Source organism: Equus przewalskii, chromosome 5 (assembly GCF_037783145.1).
Source record: "Equus przewalskii isolate Varuska chromosome 5, EquPr2, whole genome shotgun sequence".
Taxonomy (NCBI): Eukaryota; Metazoa; Chordata; class Mammalia; order Perissodactyla; family Equidae; genus Equus; species Equus przewalskii.
Genome location: NC_091835.1, coordinates 47,190,265 through 47,213,851, shown reverse-complemented (window position 1 = coordinate 47,213,851; position 23,587 = coordinate 47,190,265). Strand labels below are relative to the sequence as shown.

General features: G+C 34.7%; 1 protein-coding gene across 33 annotated transcripts in view; it reads right to left on the bottom strand.

The window, feature by feature from the left end:
* Nucleotides 1-23,587, bottom strand: part of PLEKHA5 (pleckstrin homology domain containing A5) — a 231,173-nt gene that overhangs the window by 85,767 nt on the left and 121,819 nt on the right. For 26 of the 33 annotated variants that reach the window (XR_011540317.1, XR_011540318.1, XM_070620710.1 and 23 more), the window contains 4 exons: nt 7,647-7,730; nt 6,769-6,889; nt 3,942-4,046; nt 1,579-1,651 (listed from right to left, as the gene is read on the bottom strand). Coding sequence is in view for 31 of the 33 variants with exons in the window: in XM_070620710.1 (XP_070476811.1) it covers nt 1,579-1,651; nt 3,942-4,046; nt 6,769-6,889; nt 7,647-7,730 (383 nt within the window). In the remaining 2 variants the exon portion in view is untranslated. Of the gene's footprint in view, nt 1-1,578; nt 1,652-3,941; nt 4,047-6,768; nt 6,890-7,646; nt 7,731-21,878; nt 22,225-23,587 lie in introns of those variants that run through there. The other 7 variants (XM_070620716.1, XM_070620724.1, XM_070620719.1 and 4 more) reach the window with 2 other exon arrangements.

Below are 23,587 nucleotides of genomic sequence, written 5' to 3'. Positions count from 1 at the left end.
AAATAGACTGTGAAAGAGAGGAAAGTGCAAATTATAAGCTTAGGAATAATGCCTGAGTTATAACTCGCGATTTTCTGAAAGAGTGGGAAAACCTTTAAGGAAAATTGTAGAGTAAGCTTGGCACTTAACTAAAGATAATACCACAATTACAGCCTGACCAACAACTCTATGACAAAATGAAATTTTATAGGTTTGGTTAATTCTGACTCAGCAGTACTTCTCAACCACAGTTTGCAGAGGGGGGAAAAAAGATGAATCCAATTCTAGTAATTTCAAATTTTGAAGATTAATATGCATTATCTTGCTTTGATAGATGACCACAAAATTCTGCCACACTTTTTTGTGTAATCACAAAGTAAATTTTAAAACTGCTAACCAGTTCTAAAATCCTGTTACAAATTATCAATTATGTGTTGACAATCTATCTAATTCTTTAGTGACTGTTTCCAACCAGACTTTAAAGTAGGGAAGAGGAGTAACTGTCTAGATTCACTATTTTAAACTTTTTTTTTCCTTCTCCCCAAAGCCCCCCAGTACATGGTTGTATACTCTAACTGTGAGTGCCTCTGGCTGTGCTGTGTGGGACGCCATCTCAGCATGGCCTGGTGAGCGGTGCCACGTCTGTGCTCAGGATCCGAACTGACAAAACCCCAGGCCACTGAAGCAGAGTGCACAGACTCAACCACTTGGCCACGGGGCCGGCCCCCAGATTCACTATTTTATATGACAGGTGAAGTAGATTTCTATGGAGAGCACAGCCTATGTACACCTTTCATCGTTAGGTACCAACTTTATAGTATTTAACAGATCCTTGCATAAGAACAGAGACTTACCTGGACTTTGACTTAACATTGTATTATCAATAACTTCCTAACCAGAAAATGTAAAAAAATTTTTAAAAAGGGAGTTTATGATAGCCATATAGGAGAAATGAAGACTGCTACTCCATACCTAAGACAATACTTATATTTCCTTTCCACCAATATTAACAGCCTGGTATGTATCCTTTCCACAACTTTCTCCATGTTTCACGGAGGTCACTGTTATTTATTAAAAAAATGAGGGGTAGGAGGGGATCATAACAAATACATTTCTTTGAAATTCTTTTTTACTTGCCAATACATCATAGTCGTCTCTGATATTCTGAAATCATTTGCTGAGGAGAATTGGGCATTCAGTGGACCCATAGTTAGATCTGACAAAGCTGACACCTAAGAAGAATCTCATCAAACTAATGATTTTTATCCAGCAGGCACTGAATTCAAGGACAACATTGTAGAGTGAAGAGTCACATGCTCTTCACTCAAAACAAATCAGATTAACACAATCAGATTACAGAAATTGGACCAGAACTCAGACTAATCAGCTTGAAGCGCCATCTTGTCTTCTGTCATACCTCAATCACGCAGTATTGTGTCACTGAAGAAAAGATTTTCTTGATGCTATTTGTTGATAAAATAGCAAAAAAAAAACTATAATGTTTTTTCTTTAAAAAAGTAAATGACATTTAATATGTATTCTATATGTTACATAGATAATTATAAAATCATACAATAAGACAGTTTACGGTAAACTCACCTCTGTAATAAAAGAGGCAAAGGTCAGAAAGCACGAACCAGCGTTTCTTCCACAGCTTCATGCCAGTACTGTCCTGCATTAAATCAGCACAGTAAAGGATTTTTCTTTTCATTTCAGAAAATTAAAACTCATTTCTCGCGCAAGTATTTAAAATAAGCTTTCAAAACAAGGTGTGTTTGATATATGCTACATGGAAACCTAACTAAAAAAGCCAATTGAAATTTTGAGTTCGTTTTCTAGAGACTTATGTTAAGATATTCCCAAGTATACTGGTCTCTGAAGACTAGTGGCATGTGAAAGGAATACTGTTGAAGCAATCTGATTTGGTTTCACATTTGTAAGCAATTTGAAATTTACTCTTCTGAACCCATATCTGCTGGCATGAGGATAATGTAAATATAGCAGGGTAGACATTCTGGTAAACCAGAGTTAATAAATATGTTAATCTTCAACAAGAAAATAAACGTGAACTGAAATTATTCCAAAAGTAATGTGATTTAAAATGATTTTTGCTAAAGGAAACTTAGCATACAAATACATTTCATAAACACTCTCTTCTTGTTACATATACAGTTTAGGTTTTGCTCATCCTGCAGAAAATAGTGCCTATTTGGCAGCTCTTTCTAAGTAATTTAGCTCATGAAAACACCAAGCTCAAATAAAACTATAATTTTAATAAAAATTACCTTCCTACATGCAATAAAGCAAAACTGGAAGAGAAAATGAAACAGAGACAACAACAACAAAAATAAAGCAAAAAAGAGGCCAGTTTGGATGTGCACTGATTAATATTTCTTATTTCTAGTTATGGCCATCATCTAATAATTACTTTAGAACTGAAGAAATTATACGAGTAAAAATCTCTCAAAGTAAAAGATTTGTCTTTAAAATCGTCAGCTACACGAAGGATGAAAAAAAATTAAATGGTATATGGTACGTTTAATTTCCTAATTCTTCCTTTAGTACAGATAATTTTTAAAAGTTTAGATTTTTAAAATAATGTCTGTAAGTCATACACTTATGACAAAATAAACACCCATGGTAGAGAAACTGGTAACACTTTCGCAATACTAAATTAATCAAGGGATCAAGAAACAAGAACAAGAATCATTTTAAATGAGTCCCATCTCCTCTATTAAGCTCAATATCGCACTGAACTATTTGGATTTATTAGAAAGACCAGTTAAAAAAATCTTTTAGCTTGGATAAGTTTAAACGTCACATAGTTGAAATATAGTAAATGATCTTTAAATAAAAAGTAACAGTTGGTATCCAAGTTAGATACTCAATCAACTCAGTGAGAAACTGGCAAAACTAATTTGCTCGAATGAGTGGGAAGTCTCCGGATTTTAAGATGGTCCTCCTTCCAATACATTAGCTGCCATCCAATTTTCAGATGGAACAACGACTAATGAATGTTTCATAACAAATTCATTATGAATTTTAATGAATATAATTATTAGGTCATCTGAAAGCAATTAGCAATATTTGACAGAAAAAATTAACACCATCAATGAACTCTTATTTAACTTGCTCTGTATCATCTGTATACATGTAGAATCAGAAAGACAGAACAAAGACGGATAAAGGTCTTGAATGCCGAGTGTATCATCTCAGTTACCTGGTGGTCACCTATCTGAAACTCAGCTGCAAACCAGAGAGTAAAAAAGAAAACAACAGCCTCAAAGTAGTCAAAATAGCTGTCATAAAGTCCAATGTACACACACCCTTACTAATTTCAAAATTAATGACAAGTCTCCAGAAACACTACATTATCAGGTTTCTAGACAATAGAACATAACCCCAACTTATCAGGGTGTTTAAGAGTGAACTATGCTTGAGCAAACAGACAGACAAGAACAGAAAAAGAAAAAATAGTACAAGCACTTAAGAGAGCTGTCTTGAGAGTAGAGAAGCAAAAATCAGAAAAATCTCAAATTATGATCAGATTTCTCTATAAACCAAAGCAGAGAAATGTATAATTGTTACATTTCTCTAGTGGTTTTTATATAAATAGAAAAATGAAGAACATCTCTGTATTTTTGTTCCATTTAAAAAATATATTCTGCCTGGATAATTTTAGCATGTTAATTCTAACATTTTCATACAGCATATATTTAATTTCAAATCTAGAAACACTTAGACAAACACGCACATAAGCTCTGTTCTAAGTAACATCCATTCCCTTTCTTTCTTCACTGTTCCTTTAACTTTCTTCAGTGGTAACAGGAAATGAAAGAATCTGGATGACTACTCTCCAGTTCCTTCTCCATTTTATATAATTGTCTAAGGGATATTCAGTCGAAAATGTCCCTTTTGATTCTGTGCTTTTTCCACATCAAATAGGCAAAAGAAAAAAATACCTGTTTATAAAGCCAACCTCGTCTGACCACAGGTGCGTTAGGATTCCTTTTAATTGAATTTGATCTCTTTCCAAAATTGTGAACTTTTTTGGAAGCCCGTGAAGTCTAAACGGAAAGAAGCACAACATAAAATTGGCATTAATGCGTGGATATTTGAGTTCATTTTTCATCTTCATAATTTTAATCTCTTCAGGTTTCTCTGAAACTTGCAGGGCTTAATCTTTTCAGATGAATCACTGCGATCCTGCTTTTGCTGGCATAGTTGTTTCAAGTCTAAGAATTCTGGACAAAGACTTTTCTCCCCAGGATATTACAAAAGGATCACAAGTTTCACCATCTCTCCTTTAAAATCTGCATATACAATTTTTAAAAAGGCACAGCGAGTGCGTGGCTGTTATTTTGTTCTACCTGCTATATAAACAGAATGACTGCTGAGTAAAATGACTAAAACATCTTTAAGAATAAACCAAATGACAGAACTTCTGCTTTCTATCTGCATTTAATAGTGTGGTTTCAATTAAAGAAAATTAACAGCATCAAGTCACGAGAAAAATACTCAGACATAAAATGGAAACAAACATATCACATAAGTCAAAACAAGAGGGGAAGGATCTGCTTAATGTCACATGTTTGCTGCTTTATGGACAACTCTGAACTTGAATGACACCAAACAGATGGTGTTTACTATATTCTTGCAAGTACACATAAGGATACACAATCTTCAAAAATACTGCTATGTTTAGCATGAGAACTTATTTTGGCAAGAATAGTAGTAGTAATCAACAAACATAAAAACAAGCTGAATTTGAATTTCTCTATGAAGGTAAGTAACATCAAATTCTCTCTTATTTTTCAACTTATCTAGAATCTTTTGAAATCTAGCATTTTTTACAAGAATTTTGTTTTGTGAACCTTATATTTGTACATATAGAATTTCTAAGGCCCAATATCAACTGTATTTTGTTAAAGCACGTTTTTTTAAAAATAAATTTTAATTTACTTTTGAACAGATAATGGTTAAACGTGCTATAAAACTCAAATGCTACAAAAAAAAATACAAGGACCCATCTACTTTTTCACCTCTGGGCTCCAGCACCCAAACAACACCCACCCACAACCCTAGCAAGCAACCAATATCATTGTGTGCATGTGTGTGTCTATCCATCTAAAATAATTGTTTTCATAGTTATGGAAGATCTTTTTTTCCTCAAATGACTGCCTAGATAATACCCACTCTTCTGTCCCACTACTTCTTGGAGTTCACCACCTAAAGAGAATGCCTATTTACCCAGCTCTTGGCAACATACTGTGCTATACAACTTTTTAACCTTTGCAAATCAGATAAGTAAAAATGGCGTCCTTTTCTGGTTTTAATTAGCATTTTTCATATTATGAATGTGTCTGGGCAACTTTTTCATTTACTTAAGAGTAAAATTCCATTTTCTTTTCTGGGAAGTGATTTTACAAAATTCGCCCATTTAAAAACTGGACTGTAAGCCTTTCTCTTATTGATCCATAGCACTTCTTTAATTAAAAAGGAATTATTCTTTCATTGTTATATGAATTGCACATATTATGCAAGCATGGTAATTTCCTGTGGTTGAATTTCTCATTATTTTCCATTTTGACTTTTGAGTTTTATGTCATATTTAGAAAGCCCATCTACATTCTGAGTTTGTTTGTCTTTGTAAATCTTCCATTGTTCTGTGTAGTGCTTTCATAGTTTTGTTTTTAACACTTCAACACCTGATTCATCTGGAAAATTTTTGGTGAAAAGTGTGAGGCACAGATCCAAATTTCTTTCCAGACAAAGAATAGGGGGACCTCAAACCAGCTATCATATTTCTAGATTTTCATTAAAATATATTCATGAAGCATTATAATACTCAGTTATCCCATTAGCATTTTATGTTATACAAGAATTAGAAATTATTCACATTATTTGAAAATTTACATTTAGTTGTAATATTCTACAAAATTTCACTTAAAAACCTTAACAATAGGTACTTAAAATAGATAATTGTCTATTAGCCCTTTCTTTACAGTAACCATAATTTACCATTACAATTATTTTACTACTATAAAATATATAATTATTTTTTAAATAAATAAAAGATTACTCTCTTATTATCCTTTGATTCTCTCACTATCCATTAATTTAAGAACTGAGTAGTAACTTTGAGACAATTACAGTGTTATGATTTAAAGTGCAAGAAGCATTAACTATAAGTTTTAGAGACACACAAACCTAAGATCATAAATTAAACAATTAACATTTTCATTTCTGATTATAAAGAAAAACCACTCACTTCTTCTTCCATATGGCTATGGCACTTTTCATATAATGGACTCTCAACACGACCTCAGAGTCGCTATTACTGGCATGGGGATTCCCTTTAGCAATAAGGGATTTTACATTTATTTTTAAATAGCGTAAGTCTGCTCTATCCCGGCATACTTAATAGTCAGAAAATGGGATTTATAGGCCATTATATTAATATCCACTTTTTAAACTTAACTTGATTCAATAAACTGCCATTCTCTCACACAAACATCCACTATATTGGTAAAATTATTCCAAATCTGAACTCTACAATATTTTAAAAAATGTAAGCCATTAAATTATTAAAATATCTTACTACTTTATATTCCAAGTCATTGCTTCTTATGTCAATTACCTTGAATGTAATCAGGTTCATGTAATAATAAAAATGAAATGATTATTCTATAATTCTAAAGTCCACTAAGTAACAGTAATAGACATTAATATATATAGACTACTAATTATACCAGTTATCAATAATTAACAGTCAGCAAAGTAACTTACTCTGCCTACAGGGCTCATTGGATGCACTGAATAATCTGAAGAAATGTTGTAGTTAGAGGCTTCATTTATCATACTTATAGGTCGTTCCTTCTTTTCTTCAGACGTCATGGTTGCAACGGTCCTGAAAATATACTATGTCAGAACGCTAGAACTTGCTGTGTATATGAACTGCTTTACAATAAAGCTTCTCTAGAGTTAACGATGCTGGTGCCCTACTTTTTCAAAACAGATGGATACCAGTTAGAGCTTAATAAGCTCTGGACTGAGAGCTTAATATTTACAATTACTTTCAAAATAACTAAGACTTCTCTTAGGCACAACGTACGTTGATACGATGTCTACTTTAATAAGCATTACTATAGATATTCCACTTGGTCATCTAACTGGAAAATTAAAATTTTAATTACAAGAGTAGCTATTCTAACATTGAAAACAACAATGATATCAGTAACAACTTTTTGTGAACAGATTTATAGTATAAAAAATATTTTCACACATATTTCATTCGAAGCTTATAAAAATCATGAGAAACAGTAATTACCATAATCTCTGATTTAAGGATGAGAAAACTGAGCTCAAATTAGTTTAACAATTCCACCAAGTTTATAGTTTCTCTGACCCTACACCCTGGGATCTTGAACTTACTATTTCTCTTTGAACTATTGTAAAAAACAGCTTCTGAAATTATATTCCTCATGAAAAAAATAAGTCATGTTTCCATACCACACATAGTATAAACAGATGGCATTCCATTATTATACTGGACTGCAATGTTCAGCTAAGAAAATTGTTAAATTGTACCGTAACAAACATGGACAACGGCAATCTCAATGCTAAGCCCATCTGAAGGGAGGCATTCCACGAAACTCTTTACTTACTGTTCATTCACTACAAAAATACAATTGTCCTGTGATGGCTGTCCTGTGACAGGATGTTTACAGGTCACTTTCCTTTCATTATGGCTGAAAGAAAAGAGAAAGAGAAAATATATGTACTTCTATCATCACAAATGTTTGTCTAATAATCTGGTAGTGAAATAGCCATTTCTTCATTGTAACATTAAAGTTAGTAAATAAAGGAGATGAAATGCAAACCCCCAGGTGTTGAAATTTCTAAACGCATCTTCGATACTCTCTACTGTGTGTACATGCATGTGTAAATGCTACCTATGGTTTTATAACACAGCTAAATTCACCCCCTAAGTCTGACCTCAATTCTTCCTTCTCACTATTTCATAAACAAATCAATTTGGCTCCACAACCATTGTATTTTATATTCGATAAGTGGGTCACAAAAAATAAGTATGAGTATCTACCTACCTCCATTATTTTGTATCCCAATTTAGGCACATGAGAGACCCAATGCCAAATTCATATACGGAAAAAAAATCTAACAGTACTACTACATGGGCACCAGCACATTAAAAAATAGCCAGCACCACTGAAGAGCAATAATTTATGGTGTTTTTATTTTACAAAAGAATCTTTATACAAATAAAGTAATAGGACTGATCAAGAAAGTATGTTATAGAAAAACAGAATCTGAAGGAGAAAACAAAAATCAAGTGAAATGTACAAAACAACAGAAACAAAGAAAAATATAGTTATGTTTGCTGGAGAAAAAACTGCTTTGAATTAAAGGATGACTCTTTTTTTGAGAATAAGACCTTTGCTTAAGAAATACTATTCTTTCTAGGTCGAGTGATAAGATTAGGTCTCCAACTATCTTCTTGAAATGAGAAGAGAAAAGAATCCCAAACTATTTATTTGTCTAAGCCAAAAATATTAGATTCCCAAAATAACATGTAATATACATTGATATTTTAAATAATAAACATTATCAGTTGTAAATTAATTATTTTTTTCCTATTGGGTTACATACCATAAAGCAACCCATAATGAGGATCTATCATTGGTGTACCTTACCTTAGAAAATGCACTTTCATTATGGAAATTTTCAAGCTTTTGTATTTAATATTGCCCTGTTAATCTTAAAACAGTATTACACGTGCTCTGCAATGTGGGAAGTCTATACCTACAGGTCACACACTTTCTAGGAAACTTTAGATACTCAAGGTCTCCTTCCAAATCCGAACTCCTTAATATTTTTATTGGTAACTAAGTACTCAAAACTTTATCTATTCAATAAAACTAAAACCATATAAAAGAAAAGGTACAGATACAGTTTTTACAAAACTACATAACGACTATTGTGACAGTAGAATATAACAGAGGGAACATGATGTGTTTCTATTATTCCTTTAGCGAACCGGTCTACTAAGCACACAAGACGACCAAATTATCAGATTTTTGCGGTGGTTTTGTCTTTACACAAACACATTGAATAGGTGTTACCAGATTTGGTGGGTTTAGATATTTATTTGGTGTGGTATTTTCACTACATAAATAGTATGCAAGTGAGTTTTTTTACCTGCTGATTTTAAAAAGTACGATAGTAGAAACCGAAGACCTCAAGGGCTATGAGTTTATGTAATAAACAATAAATTGATACTGGCTTAACTAAGAAAGTATAGCCTCTGGAGATAAGTGGAAAAGCTTGAAGTATGCAAAGGTGATGAATACTACAAATGTGTCAAAGCATGTAAATTCTGATGTTTTAACATATTAAAACACTGTGGGGAGAATGGGAGTAAAGTAACCTGTGATAGGGACCAGACACCTTAATAATGAAAAATGGAGGACAGCATCTTTTTCTTTGGGAAGGAGCATTAGAGAGCTAGAGCTGGTTGAGTGGTAGATAGAACAGAAATACACAAATTCTTTTTATAAAAATCAATATTGCAAAAGAGAAAACAAGCAAGCCCCTATATACTGCATTATTTCCCTGTGCTATGTCATTTTGCTTGGGAGGACTACAGTAGACTCTAGTTCTAATATTCCAGAAGCTCTAAATTATACAACATGGCTCTGTAATGGTTACTGGGCTGACTACCTGGACCTCCCGAACACTAAATAGATCTGAGTGCCCATCACACAAGGACGCAGGGCAATGGAGATATTTAAATAATGAATGATTCAAGTGGAGGCCAAACGTTCTTTTCTCCAAAAGTGGATGCTATTTCAATTGAACTGACATTATTGTCGTCCAAGTATTTTTAAGATCACAACGTCTTAAAGTAAAACTAATAAAAATCTTAGTATTCCATCTTAGTTAAGAAACCAGTAAACTGAACCCAAAATGAAATATGAATATATTTATGTACTTTTACTTCTTCAAAGTATCCAATGTGTTTTATTTAATGTTATGATATTAAATTGACATAAAAATTCATATAAAATCTATAAGGACTCTCCAGCACAAAAGTCTTTCGTTATGTTTTTAAAGAAAGAAATAACTGCATAGGCCTAATTATAACATAAATAAACAAAGAAGTCCTCTCAAATGTTTATTCATTTGTTCTGACTTAGACAATGCCCCTAAAATCTGGCTCTTTGTTACTAATTTAAAAAAAAAAAAATATGTGCATTTTCTAAAACGTTAAATTGCAAAATCTGTAATGATGTGTTTTAAATTGTAATCACTCAAGCTCCAGACCAGCAACCATGAAGGCTCTGCAGTAAATTACAGTCACTCAAGATTACTAGAGGTTTCTATAAAAATTCAAATTCAGAAGATTGAGATTTTATAGACAAGTAGAATAAAAAACCCCGTCATCTCCTATAAAACAACCTACTTATCGAACAGAAAAAGCAGAGTAATGTTTTCTAATCATCAAAAATGAATTAAAATAAATTAAAAGCATGACTAACTAACATATCAATTCCAGCCTTAACTGTTTAAACGTGCTAATTTTCCACTATTTGATAGGACTTGTCAGTCTTCACTGCTCTAAATATATATATGCTTTAAATATATTTTTAAATTTCAGAATCCTTCCTCCTTACGTTGGCATTTACACTTCGTTTTTATACTAATGTTGCATTTTTAAGTACTGTAATGGTAAAGGATAAACATCATTTCTAAATCACTCACAGAAATTGAAAATATGAGTTAAATAAATACTGAGCGCCAATCAACAAAAGCAATGTAAATGAAATCCAAATGAGTCTTAAAAAAAATTTCCACAAAGCCATCTCTGTTAATGTATAGAATTCTTTCAACACATAATACATTAATTCTTTAATACATATAGCAACTAGGCCCTCTGGGAGGGGCTGGCGCACTGGTAAGTACCAAGTCATGACCACTGACCTCGGCACAAAGGAGTGAGTGCTCAGGACCGCAGGACAGGGCAGGGAAGACAATGACTCCCTGGCTTTCCTCAACTCTACCAAAGTTTGTCCCCTGCGTTATTTACAAAGCTTATGTTTTCATCTACCCTTGCCATCATTTTTGTAGTCCACAATTTAAAAAATTCTTTTGAAGGGCCCCAAAATTCAGATCAAGAGTACTACCACTTTTGCTATAACGCTTGTGTAGAAGCGTGTTCCACTGCAATTCATATATTGGGGGACAATTTGAGCATCACATGAGATCCGTATTTGTTTATGCATGATCTTTTCTGTGGGAAACTCCAGGTGAATGCAGAAAACTGCACCCAACAGAATTCCAGCCACACAGGAGTATACAAGTCACTCACTGGCACAACCTCAAACGTCTACCAGCCACTTCACTTCCTTGCCTGTTTTATGAAACACACCCATCCACATGTAGTGATACAACTTTCTATCTAACTTCAGCTAGCCCTACTTCCAACACTGCCAACAGCTCACAACCCTTCCAATGTCCATTTCCACAATCAAACTGCAGGACTTTTTCAAGGCAAAGTGTATGTGCAGTATTTTTGCATTTCCTAATTATGTAAGATATGTGAAACTGTGTAACCACTTTTATTAGGCTCCTATCCTTATTTTTATATGTCACTAATGAAGTTTGTGAGTGGTATGCTCCTAAACCCACTTTGATAAAAGCCCCATGCTTTTCATTGCCCAATTCTGCACAGCGAGGTGATTCCTAGGAACATTCGGGTTGTGTTATAGCAAAACTGACTGCACCACTAAATTACAAACTAACAGACCTCAGTGCTACTAAAAATGCACTTGAAGCTTTGATAGACAAGGTGTCATTTTTAAAAGCCTTGCCAGAGATTTTATGCTCTTCATGAATGAAAAGAAAAAACTGGAAAGATATGTCTTTATAAATTTGTGTTTCTAGAGGAATCCTTACAAATAAGGCATAAAATTCAGGTCTCGATATAAAACACACTATGGTCACAGAACGAACTAATTCCTGCCTTGTCTCTCAACTCACTGTGGCACATCCAAGCTTTTCTAAATGTAATGCCAGGTGTTCACCTACTCTTCCTTCCAGATTTCTGTCTGTGGTATTTTAATGTGTAGGTTTAGAACAGTGGTTCACAACTGGAGGTCACTTTACCTCACAGGGCACATTCGGAAATGTCTGGTAATATTTTTGAATGTCATGAAGGGAAGCTGCTGCTAGTGTGTAGTGGGTAGAGGCTAGGATGCTGCTAGACATCTTAACAATGCTCAGGAAAGCTTTCCAGAAGAAAGAAGCACCCAGTCCAAAACGTCAATCATGCTGAGGCTGGGAAACTCTACACTAGACTAACACAGCTCTCTAACAACTACCTTATTCGTTAGAGGTTATCAGACTACCTAGGTTTGAATCCCAGCTCCTCCACTTACTCACCAGGTGATCTTACGCAAGTTACTTTACCTCTCTGTGCCTCTATTTCCTCAATTTACTAACAGTAGCTATGTCACAGGTCATTACTTTACTTTTTCCACAACTGTTCTAGGTACCGGTGATAGCACGAACAACATAAAAAAATCCTTGCCTTCAGGGCGCTTACTTTCTAGTGGCGATGTTTACGAGGATCAACAAAGAGAACAGTATCAACACGGCCTGGAACATAATAAGCCCTCGATAATTGTTATTTATTTTTACTATGAACTACAGGACGTTCAGCATATGTCATTGTTATTAGATTACTGTTCAGTCAACCGTTTAAATTAAAACAGTTTAGCACCTACTCAAATAACTGCTTAAAACTCACATTTCACTACTCAGTATTTACTGTAAAAGATTAAAGTTGTGATCTCTCTTGGCTTCCATGCTTCTGGTAAAGATACCTGTACCTCATATGTCAAAAAGATAGAGGGGAAAAGTAACTCTAATATAAAATCCCAGAGAAAGATTAGCTGTGTTTTTATGCTAGCAAAGGCAGTATGCGAGAAAGTTCTTAAAGAGTGACAAACACTTAAAAAAAAAAAAATGGACTCAGCTATTCCAGAGAGTTCAGGACTGAGGGAAATAGGTCACATTCGCTGGCTCACACTGAGGTTCATGCTGTATCAGAGGCTCAGATAAAAGGACTGAATCAATGCCCTTTTTAGAAAAAGATATCAAGAAATTGACAAAAAGCAACACAATTCCTTGTTCTGTGGCGTTAAGCCCTCTTGACTATTTATTACTAGACATTTAATCACTTACTATAACTAGAAGATCAAATGAAAGACCTGCTTATTTAAAGCCTCCATGGGACTATTTCATTCAATAATAATTTGGTTTTAAAGGATCCTAAGATGAATAAATTACTGTGGGTATAAAACGGTATATATTTCCATCAAATTATGTAACTAACAAATTTAAAATGACACGTCTACTGGAGAAAGAACATAAATTCCTTAGTCCACCTAATTCCTTTTTAAATTTATATATTTGTGAACCAGATAATGAATCATGTAGGTTACTGTACCGAAAACCTGGGCTGAGCTGTGCTACTTTTAAGCAGGTCTGAGCTTTCTGGGAGCCTACATAAAGAGGGAAAGCTGATGGACTACACAGCGCCTAGAACCTGCTTATGGAAACAGAGCCATTTATTGGGTTTCAATCAACTCTAAGTGAAGGTGCTTTCACATCACGAATAACTCGTGCATGGCTGTATGGCAGCGTTCTGAACATAGGCGAAGCTTGAATCTGTGTCCCTTTCCAGGGTTGTTGGAGTGAGATTTCTTTTTGTTCAGTCCTCATTGCTACACTCTTCCCTCAGTATAAGAAGTATAAAGGAGAAGGCAAATGAGACCCCTATGGAAAGAACTGCCCCCCCACACACTAAATAGATGAATAAAATGCACAAAATGGCCATTTCAAATACAATCCCCAAGAAAATCTTTAGAAAGGGATGGAAAAAAGATTTGTTTGCTAATACGATGTTTTAGATTTCTACTAGTAAAATGATAAAAGTCAGTAATACTGAACAAACTAGTTCTTTCTTAACGGAGTGTTATTTCAAACTATACAAGGAAAAAAACGAAAGAATTCAACACAATTAACTATGGACTGACACATGAAACCTGGTTTTAAAACTCCTGCTATCCGACATAAGGCCCAAACTATGCAACCTTTGTTGAAAGCAAATGTAAATCTTATATCTGATACTTACATATAGGTAAAATACTCTCATGAGAAGTTCTTTGAAATACCAGGATTTGTTTGACTTTTGCAACAATGAATATAGTACGGAGTTCTAGATTAAAGAATTAAAACTAAAAATTAGAAAAATGCTACATATATCAGTACATACTATATTCTTTGAACAAAGTATGGAAAGGATCTATTCCTGATATAAAAATAAGAATATTTATGATTTCAAGGAGATACAATTATTCACGATTGTCCTATTTAGTTAGGCACCCTCATAGTCACAAACTGGCTGCTGTAGTCTTACATATCACATGCAGACCCCAAAGTCCGGAGGTGAAAAGAAAGTTTCCCTTTACATAACCCCTTTCAAGAAGCTTCCCAAAAGGCCCCTGGCCATCTTTGTCTAGAATCTCCATAGCCAGATATGAGAGTCTGCCTAACTGAATCAACAGCAAGTGGACTTACACCAATCAAGATTCACAACCTTGTCTGTGGCCCATCTAGAGGAAAGTGGATAAAACGAGGTTATATTGCAATAGCAAGGGAGGATGGGAAGGGAAAGGCTATTGGCTAAGGAAACATCTCATTTCTTTAGAGAAAGGAACTCACATAGGTTCCAAAGAAAATACTTGCACTAGCATGTTCCAAACGAGATTTCTCTGTTCTATCTGGTAAAAGAGGAAAATGGCTTTTGCCAATTTCTTACTTTGGGAAGGTACAGAGGGTAAGACTTAACATGAACTTATTTCCACTCTCAGAATTTTTTTTTTAATGTTTTGGCCAATTAATAACCATGTACTGGCTACTTCTTAGTGTTGCAGTTCCTTCCCACGAGAGTACCTGTGTGTGTGTGTGTTTTAAACACCTTATTTCATGGGCAACTCTAGTGACTGCTTTAATACAAAATCCATTCTGTTTTGTAATTTAAGAAATAAACACTGAAATCGCTATTAGCATATTGTCAATAACAGGCAATGTAACTCTTCCGAGTGACATATTAGACAAAGCAAGCTTTATTAGGTAGTGTTTTTCCTATGTGTAACTGTGGCATTAAGGTTGATAATTATCTGCTATGCACAAAAAATATATATTTTAGAAAACTCTGTCCCACAGAAGAGGTTCTGGTTGTCTCTTATTAAACTCAGATGCAGACCCATTTGTATGATTTGCTCTGATCACGTATTTTCCTTAGGACAAAGAAAGACAGATTTAATTTAGTCTAAGAAAAACAGGGTATCATAGTGGTTTGGCAATTCTTCTGGCACTCCTGGTAATGAAGCCAGTATCATGACTTAGACTTTGACAAGGGCCCAATCCAAAAAAGCTGCCACATATCCACAACGCTGTAAGACTGGCACAAGGTAAAGAGGTGTAGAAACCATGGAAGTTACTGTATTTCTCAAATTTAGGTAGAAAACTACATAGCAAACAGCTCAGATATGTACCTATAACTCTTTTACTTTCAGTATTTTTCTACTCAAACCAAAAAGAGTATTCTACATTCACAATTCTGCCTATTCTTCATTACACTGTCAAACAACTATGCTCTCCAGTTTGTTTTAAAATTGAAGAGCTTTTATCAATAGAAATCATAAAGCCTCATCATTGAGACTCAAACAGTCTCAAATTAGGTTTAAAAGCATGTTTGTAGCAGTGACTTAGTTATTCAATTGGTTATTTGTTATTAAATCACTTCACTCCACGGCAGTCCAAGATAATTTTTAAAATATTGTAAAATGTAAAAAGTTCATTAATGTTTTGTATAGATAACTATTTTAAGTTTTTTCATTTTAATAAAAAGGAGAAAAATGTTATGTTGAAATCTGGCTACCACAATGTTTCTGCAATTTATTTTTAAACTGAAAATATGCTGGCATGGAAAACTGTGCCTACAATTAAAGGCAATGTTTAAGAACAAAAGAAAAACACGAAAAGCACCCTGCCTTTTCTTAAGAGAAACTAAATTCTTGAGCCTGGGTTATGTGAAGAAATAACCACTGAGTTAGCAATCTAAAAGATTGTAATTTTTTTTTGCAAAACATGAAAAGTATATATTTCCTTTCCCCACATTTAGTTCTAAATACCATTTGCCTTTAACTTAGAACTAACTGCTTCCAGACATCCTGCTGCAACCTCAGTGATTCATTTACCCACCAACTACAAATTCTCCTCGAGGTCTTAACCCTTTATCTTCTACTCTTTCTCCTCTCATCACTTAGAAAATGGAAAACCTCGATTTCTTGGTGGAAAAGGAAGAATTCATCAGATGTGAGCACCTCACCGATCCTCACTCCCAGGAGATAAATGACTATTTAATGTTAATAAATACTAAAATCATCACCTTGACAATCACCACCACTTGAGCGTCGGGCTCATTGCTGCCCACACACCCAGCTGTCACAGGCTGCACTTGAAACTTGACCATCAATCCCCACACAGACCCCCTGAGGTATAGTCTCTTCATTTTACAAATGAGTAAACCGAGGCTCACAGCTTTGACAAAGTTGTCAGAAGTCACAGGGTGACAGGGCGAGGAAGAGGTGCCCCCAAGGGCCCAGCTGCATCCTTTTCAGGTCCTCCCCTTTCAACAGCTGCCGCTTCCCTGACTCTTATCACAGCCAATGAGACTTTTCAGTTCGGCCCTACATCTTCCCCCACGTTTCTGCTCAGTGGTTCTCAAAGCAAACAGAACACTATACTTCCCTCGGCTGTCTTTCCCCTCTCCCATGACCATGTACAAGCAGCGTCCTTCCCTGCGCCTCTTTGAGCATCACCCCAAGACAATTTCTAGCTGAACCAAATAACAAAACCTTTCTTGATTTCAATTTAATTTTAGACCGATTATTTCTTTTCCATCTTCCCATTCTCTAAGTCTTCACAATCATTTGCCACTTTTAGTTAGCTGCTTAGGCAAAATTACACAACACCTTTATAAATGCTATCTCACATTTCCCTGATTATAGGTACCAAAGAATTTAAGCACAAATAATAACAATTGTAACACACAAGTTTTTAGAAAAGCAGCCAACAGGAACTGAAAATCTTGTTTTTTCCAAGAGTACGATACAATGCTGCAGCACAAACCTGAAAGCATTATTAGAGACCAGGAACAAGAAAGAAAATAATAAAAAATCCCAAACATGAGGCTTCCATACAAATTCATCTGTTTTAGTTTTTGGTTATTTACAAATAAATTTCAAATCATCTTTTGAAAAAACTCTTCATAAATAAAACCAACACGCACATTTAAAATCTACAAAATAAACACTTTTTAATAGATTTTAAATAATTTTGGAAGTAACACAAGAATAATTCAATTAATACCATGCTAGTTAGGAACAAAATGTACCTATCGCATTAAGAAACGTTACCTATGCTGAGTGTCATGGTATGGGGACATTGTAGATCACTTGATAAATTACATTATAAGCAAAAATGACTAAAATAATTTAGATAATTCTTTCACTTGTAAGTCATGTGAGTGATTCTTAACTGAAGAAGCTTTTAAACAGGAAGGTTAAATGGCACTTCATGGTCAAAACAGAAATATGACTTTTAGAATGTACATACTAATCCAATCAAGTAATTTTCTGTCAAGTGTTCAAGAATCAGGTGACATTTCTAGCTGCCACCCAGAACTCACACTATGAGAGTAGACAGCTACTCACATCTCCATCACTGCCTTAGTTTAGAATCTTACGTCCATAAGACCCTGTTAACAGCATCCTAATCCACCTCATAGTAACACGCTCTCTCCCATTGAGACCATTCTCCTCACTGAGCCTCAACTTCCTTCTGTAGAATGGAAACCCAAACCACCACAACCAAATACTCTATCCCACAGGGCTTTTGAAAGGACAGAGTACCTCGTGGCAACACAGTATTTGACCCGGATCTAACAGAGCCCTCACCAAATATTAGTTAAACTTGAATGTACTAGCAGAGTTAGATTTCTTGAAAAGAAGTAAAACTGTCACTTCCTTGCTTTAAAAAGGTGCTGTCTCGCTGCCCTCTCTTTATTGGCAAGCGCAATGGTTTGCATATAACTCTAGTTTAATAAACGAGGAACCTGACCATTTGATCTAAGGTTAAAGTTTGCTGTTGAATGATCTAGGCAAAAAATCACTTGGAAAACCACATAAATGCTCACAGGGTATATTTTAGTGGTTTAAAAAATACTTACTTGAAAAACCACAGTCACTTGTATATGAAATATTATTAATTATGAAAGTCTAATGGAGTTTTAAAATAAACTAAGCAGAAGCCCAACTCAGAAACATGTCAGTGGTCGGAAATATTATTCTTGTCACTTAAAAGCAATAATGTGGCCTTTAAAAATATATATAACCTAGAATTTCATTAATTCAGACAACTCTACTACTCCCTAGTGAATGCTAATTACTAACGTTTTATTGTTAACATGCATTAAATGGAAGTTTACTATGCTATTGGGAAGGAAGCAAACAACAAACTAGAAAAAAATTTAAGCATTGTCTCTTTTGCATGTGGTCACACACCACTTAAAAAAATTAACTTAATTCTAACACACACACAAATAACAACAGAATTTCAAAATGACCCAATTATTTTATGGTAGATGAAACATTCTTTCCAATTAAGTCAAACTGACAGAATAAATAGCTCAATTCAAATAGAAAAAAAATCGGTAATCACTTAATTTTACTATTGTTCACTGCACAGTATTTAATCATTTTAATACTGCATGAGCTTTTATCTAAATAATTACTTCAAGAACAAAAAGGCAGTTACTAATAAGTCAAATGATACGTCTAAGAAGCAAAAAGATCTTGTAAAAACAGTAGACTTTCTTTCAAAATGGTTATGTTGTAGTGGAACAAATACTTTCATTCATTATGAGACAGGCACTGGTGACAAAGCGTCAATAACATTACAAATAAACAAAAGGGAGAGTAATACAACCATAAATGAAATACAAAGGGGGACCGATTAGGGATTGATTTGCTTGCAACAGGGAAGAGCAGGGAAGATGTCACAGCACAGAAGTGGCTGCCACTTGAACTTAGCCTCCTAGGACCAGCAGGAGTAGTCAGATACGGGGGGATTTCAGCATAGACTGAAGGGAGGGGACACAAAAATAGGGCAGAAAATCTAAGCTTTGAGTCACAATATACTTATGTATATAAAATCTACTATGTAAGTTTTGACGCTATGTATTTGCTTTACTCCCAGGTTCTTTGTCACTTTAATTTCAAGCAATACATTTTTTGTAACTCTGAAAAGGTCCAAATAGTAATGCACTTATGTGACACACACAGCACTTAATTAAGGTTCCGTTTAGTCCACAAATCGTTACCCCAAGCACTGAGAAATTTCTCACTTAGAGATGAGGCAGGAGTGTGATAGAAATCTGACCCAGAATAGCAGAGTAAGGCCCACTTCCTACAGCAGAGACCAGATACAGTGAGGAGAGCCGGCAAGGACATGCAGTGGTCACTGCAGGACACCGTGAGGGCAGGCCTGGACTCTGAGAGACACATTTCCTCCTAAGAGAGCTCAAGGCCATGGGACACTATTAGTTGGTTAGATAACCAGCAGGTTTCCCCCATTACAGCAAAGACGGAATCTCTCCTATACAAGGATCAAGATATCTTCATTCATTTAACTTGCTCATAATCAATTCATTTATTCATGCTCAAATATTCATTAAGCATCTAATATGCACAATGTTTTGTACTGTACACCAATAGGAAATAAAAATACAGTTCAACAGTATAAGGGTCTTAAAGAATACTATTCCATCTGAGTTTACTAAGCTAAATTTCAAACTTGAAGAATAGCACAATTATACTTTTCCATCAGGCTTCGGTATTGGTGGAAAGGGTTCCTCAAAGCATACTTTATTCATTAGACAACAGACAAGAACTTTGTTCTCTACTGCTTTAGACTTGAGTAAAACTTTTAGGACAATTTCAGGTTACCCGCCTTGCCCCCGAAGCTCTGCTCATCACCCCTCCTTTTTTTTTTGGCCAGATTTAATTTCCTGTTCATACAAAAAAATTTAAGTAGCTTCTCCTCACTTGAACTTTAGTAGCATTTAGGCCAATGACCTTTGATGTCATAATTCCTCAAAAACATCTTTGTTTAAAATATATACTGAATATATTCCAATTCATCGTTACTACAGTAACTTACTGATTATGTTTAAATACAGGCTATTTTAAAACCAGGTTAAAATAAGTGGATTCAGAATACATTTTAAAGGGAATAAAAATATTCATGAGCTCTTCATATACTTAAATTTTCTAGCTCTGGGCACAATTTTCAGCTGGAAGCTGAAAATTCTGCAACTTAAGGGAAAAATTGTGGATCTTGAATTAAGGCCGTCAAGTTAAATAAAATGAACTTGAAACCTTACTTCTATATTTCCAAGCTTCTCAATACAGAAGTATAATGTACTAGAAGTCATAATATGAAACAGTTATTGCTAATTCCTCAAATTTGGTATCTTGGCACATTCACATATAAAAAGCTCATTTAGATCATTTCCTTTTAATACCTAACTATCTTATTCACATAAAAATATATACAAGTCTTATTCTTTAATTGCTTTGGAAAATTGATGTGAACATATTTAACATATTTATTAAGAATCTCCATATTGCCTTTTCCTCCACTAGACTTAAAAAGGAGAAAGTGCCTGTTAAGAGAAAACTTTGTTTGAAAATTCCTCCAAAAGACCTTGAAATCACAAGGCAGCTACTGAATCTGCATGAAAAGAATTATGCCAGAAATGGCAAAATGTACAAGACTTTAAAGGCTTCAGTTTGTACCTTATAATTAGTATGAAATTAAAATATCATTCATCTACTCAAAATGGAGAAAAAAGTTATAAGCAAAATAGCTATTTACAAAAAAATCTTACCCAATATAACATACTTGTTAAACTAATGCCTTCAAAACAACTAAATAAATTTACATAGTGCAATTCAAACAGACGGGAATTAATGTCAATAAGAAATAACTATTTAAAAGTACGTTGCCCAGCCTTTACAACCAATGGCAGCAGCAACTTTCTTAATTTCTTTAAATCCAAAATGTTGTCTATAATAAGCTCCTGTTATTATATTGCTCTTAAATTTTAGGTTAATGAGGATTCCTATTTTGAATCACAGCACTGAACCAGCCCAAATAACTAAAGAATTGAATAAATAGCAGCAGCTTCAACGAATTGCTAGTTTAGACTAATAAAAAAAATTTCAATGAAAGCATTATGTAACAAATAGCTAGTATTTCCATAGGAACTTCTGAGAATTATTTGTTTTGTTTTAAGAAAAAAAAAAAAATCAAGCTTCTCCTCTGAATAAGTTAAAAAATAAACAAGACAAATTTAAAATTTTAAATGAAAATCTTTAGGCTTTAAAGCAATCTGCAACTACTCTGCATTTATGCAGCTTAAAGTTAAGGAGAGACTAAGAGGAAGATTACATCTTAAAATGCCCAAGTCATCTGAAAACTGATGATATATTTTACATTTCTACAACAATAGTCCAGTTACAGCAACATTTCTGTATGTAAATCTTTTGCACTAGGCACTATGTCTGGCACTCGGGCTACAAAGATTATTTACCACAGGACCAGTAACTGAGAAAAAAGGACTACTGCTCATTTAGCCATTAGCTATTTATTATCAATAGATAAAAATAACTAGAATTACTCACCAGCCTTCATTGAAATCGCACTCGTAAACTACAGGCAAAAAGAGTACTGGAATAAAAAAAGACTCAACTCTTTCCTTTGTCTCTGAGCTGCTCCCAAATGAGCACTGTGGGGACTCGGAACCAAGGCAGTGCACGGGGCTGGCCTGCCACTCTGCAAGTCTGACACCAGACTGACGTCACACACTAACATGTCACTGCAGTCGCAAACTGAGGCAGCTTCTCCGGGAAGAATCTGTTGTGATTATGCATGCCGTCAAGCCATAAGAGTAAAATATGATGTCAATTCCTTTAAAGGTGGCACAGAGCAGAGGGTAACATACCAGCATATGTGGTTGCAAACCGCTCTGGAAAACGTTCAGTGAGAAATTTTAAATAACCTCAGCTCTAAATAGATAGATAGTTCCTGTTAAAACTGTAAGCGTACCAATTCAAACGGCTCCTTTAAAAACGTTGTTTCCAAAGTGGATATATACTTATTTTAAGAATTTAACCAATAAAATGTATAAAGAAAACTAAAATGGCCTAGAGTTCTACCACCAAGAAATTATAACAGCTGCTCAGATTTATTGATCACTTATTACGTCAAGCACTTTACGAACTCAGCCTCACAGAGGCCTGTTAATTACGTATCTTCACTTTACTGAAGAAACTGAGGCACAGAGCAGTTAGGGAAAGTCCCCTTGGTCACAACGCTAGCCAGTGACTGAGCAGGATTCAGACCTAGGTACAGGGTCTCCAGTGCCCACAGGTTTGCTCACTAAGTTCTACTATGTAGCAGGAAAAGATAACAGCTGTTAACATTTTGGTGAACACCCTTTTAGACCAGAGTTTGAATATGCAAACATATATTTATTCAAAATACAGAAACCAAACTACACATGTTGTTTTGCGACCTGCTTTTTTCATTCAACAATATGCCATGTCAGCAATTATATTCCTAACTTGTCCTTATTTGACACTGTCCATCACAACTATGTAGACCTGATTCCTGCTGGACACTTCATTTTTAATTTTTGGTTATTATAAACAACGCTTAATGTATATCACTGTCCAGACATCTTTGTGCTTTTCTGTGTTTATAGAAAAATTCTTAGAAGTGGGATGGATCGGTCAAAGCGTGTGCATGTTTCCAACGTGTACGTGCTTAGTGCCCCAAAAAGACCTCAATTTATATTTGTACCTCAATGTATTAGATTTCTCCTCTCCCCACATACTGGGTATAGACAATTATTTTTTTCTTTGCAAATCTAATAGAAAATACCACGCCATCACACAGTTGTAACTGCAGGTGAAGTCAAGCCTTTCTGCATACGCCTGTTCGCGCAGGAGGCAGTCCAGCTCAATGGTCACAAGCACGGAAGCTCCGGAGTCAGACCACCCAAGTTCAAGCCCAGCTTTTCTTCTCAAAAGTCCTCTGACCACAGGCAAGTGGCTTAGCCTCTCCAAGCCTCAATTTCCTTATATGGAAAATAAAGACAACAATTTAATCCTCATGAGATTTTTGTGAGAATTATATGAGAAAAACCACGGAAGCAAATGGCGCAGTGCCTACCGCATAATCAGGGTTTAATTAAATGTTAACTCATATTTAACGGCTGGCTGTATTTCTTTGGCATTTCATGCCCTTCACCCAAAATGGTGATTCTTAACAGGGTACAGACAAAGCATCTTACAAAATATATTATAAATGTCTTGTTAGAATGCTAACG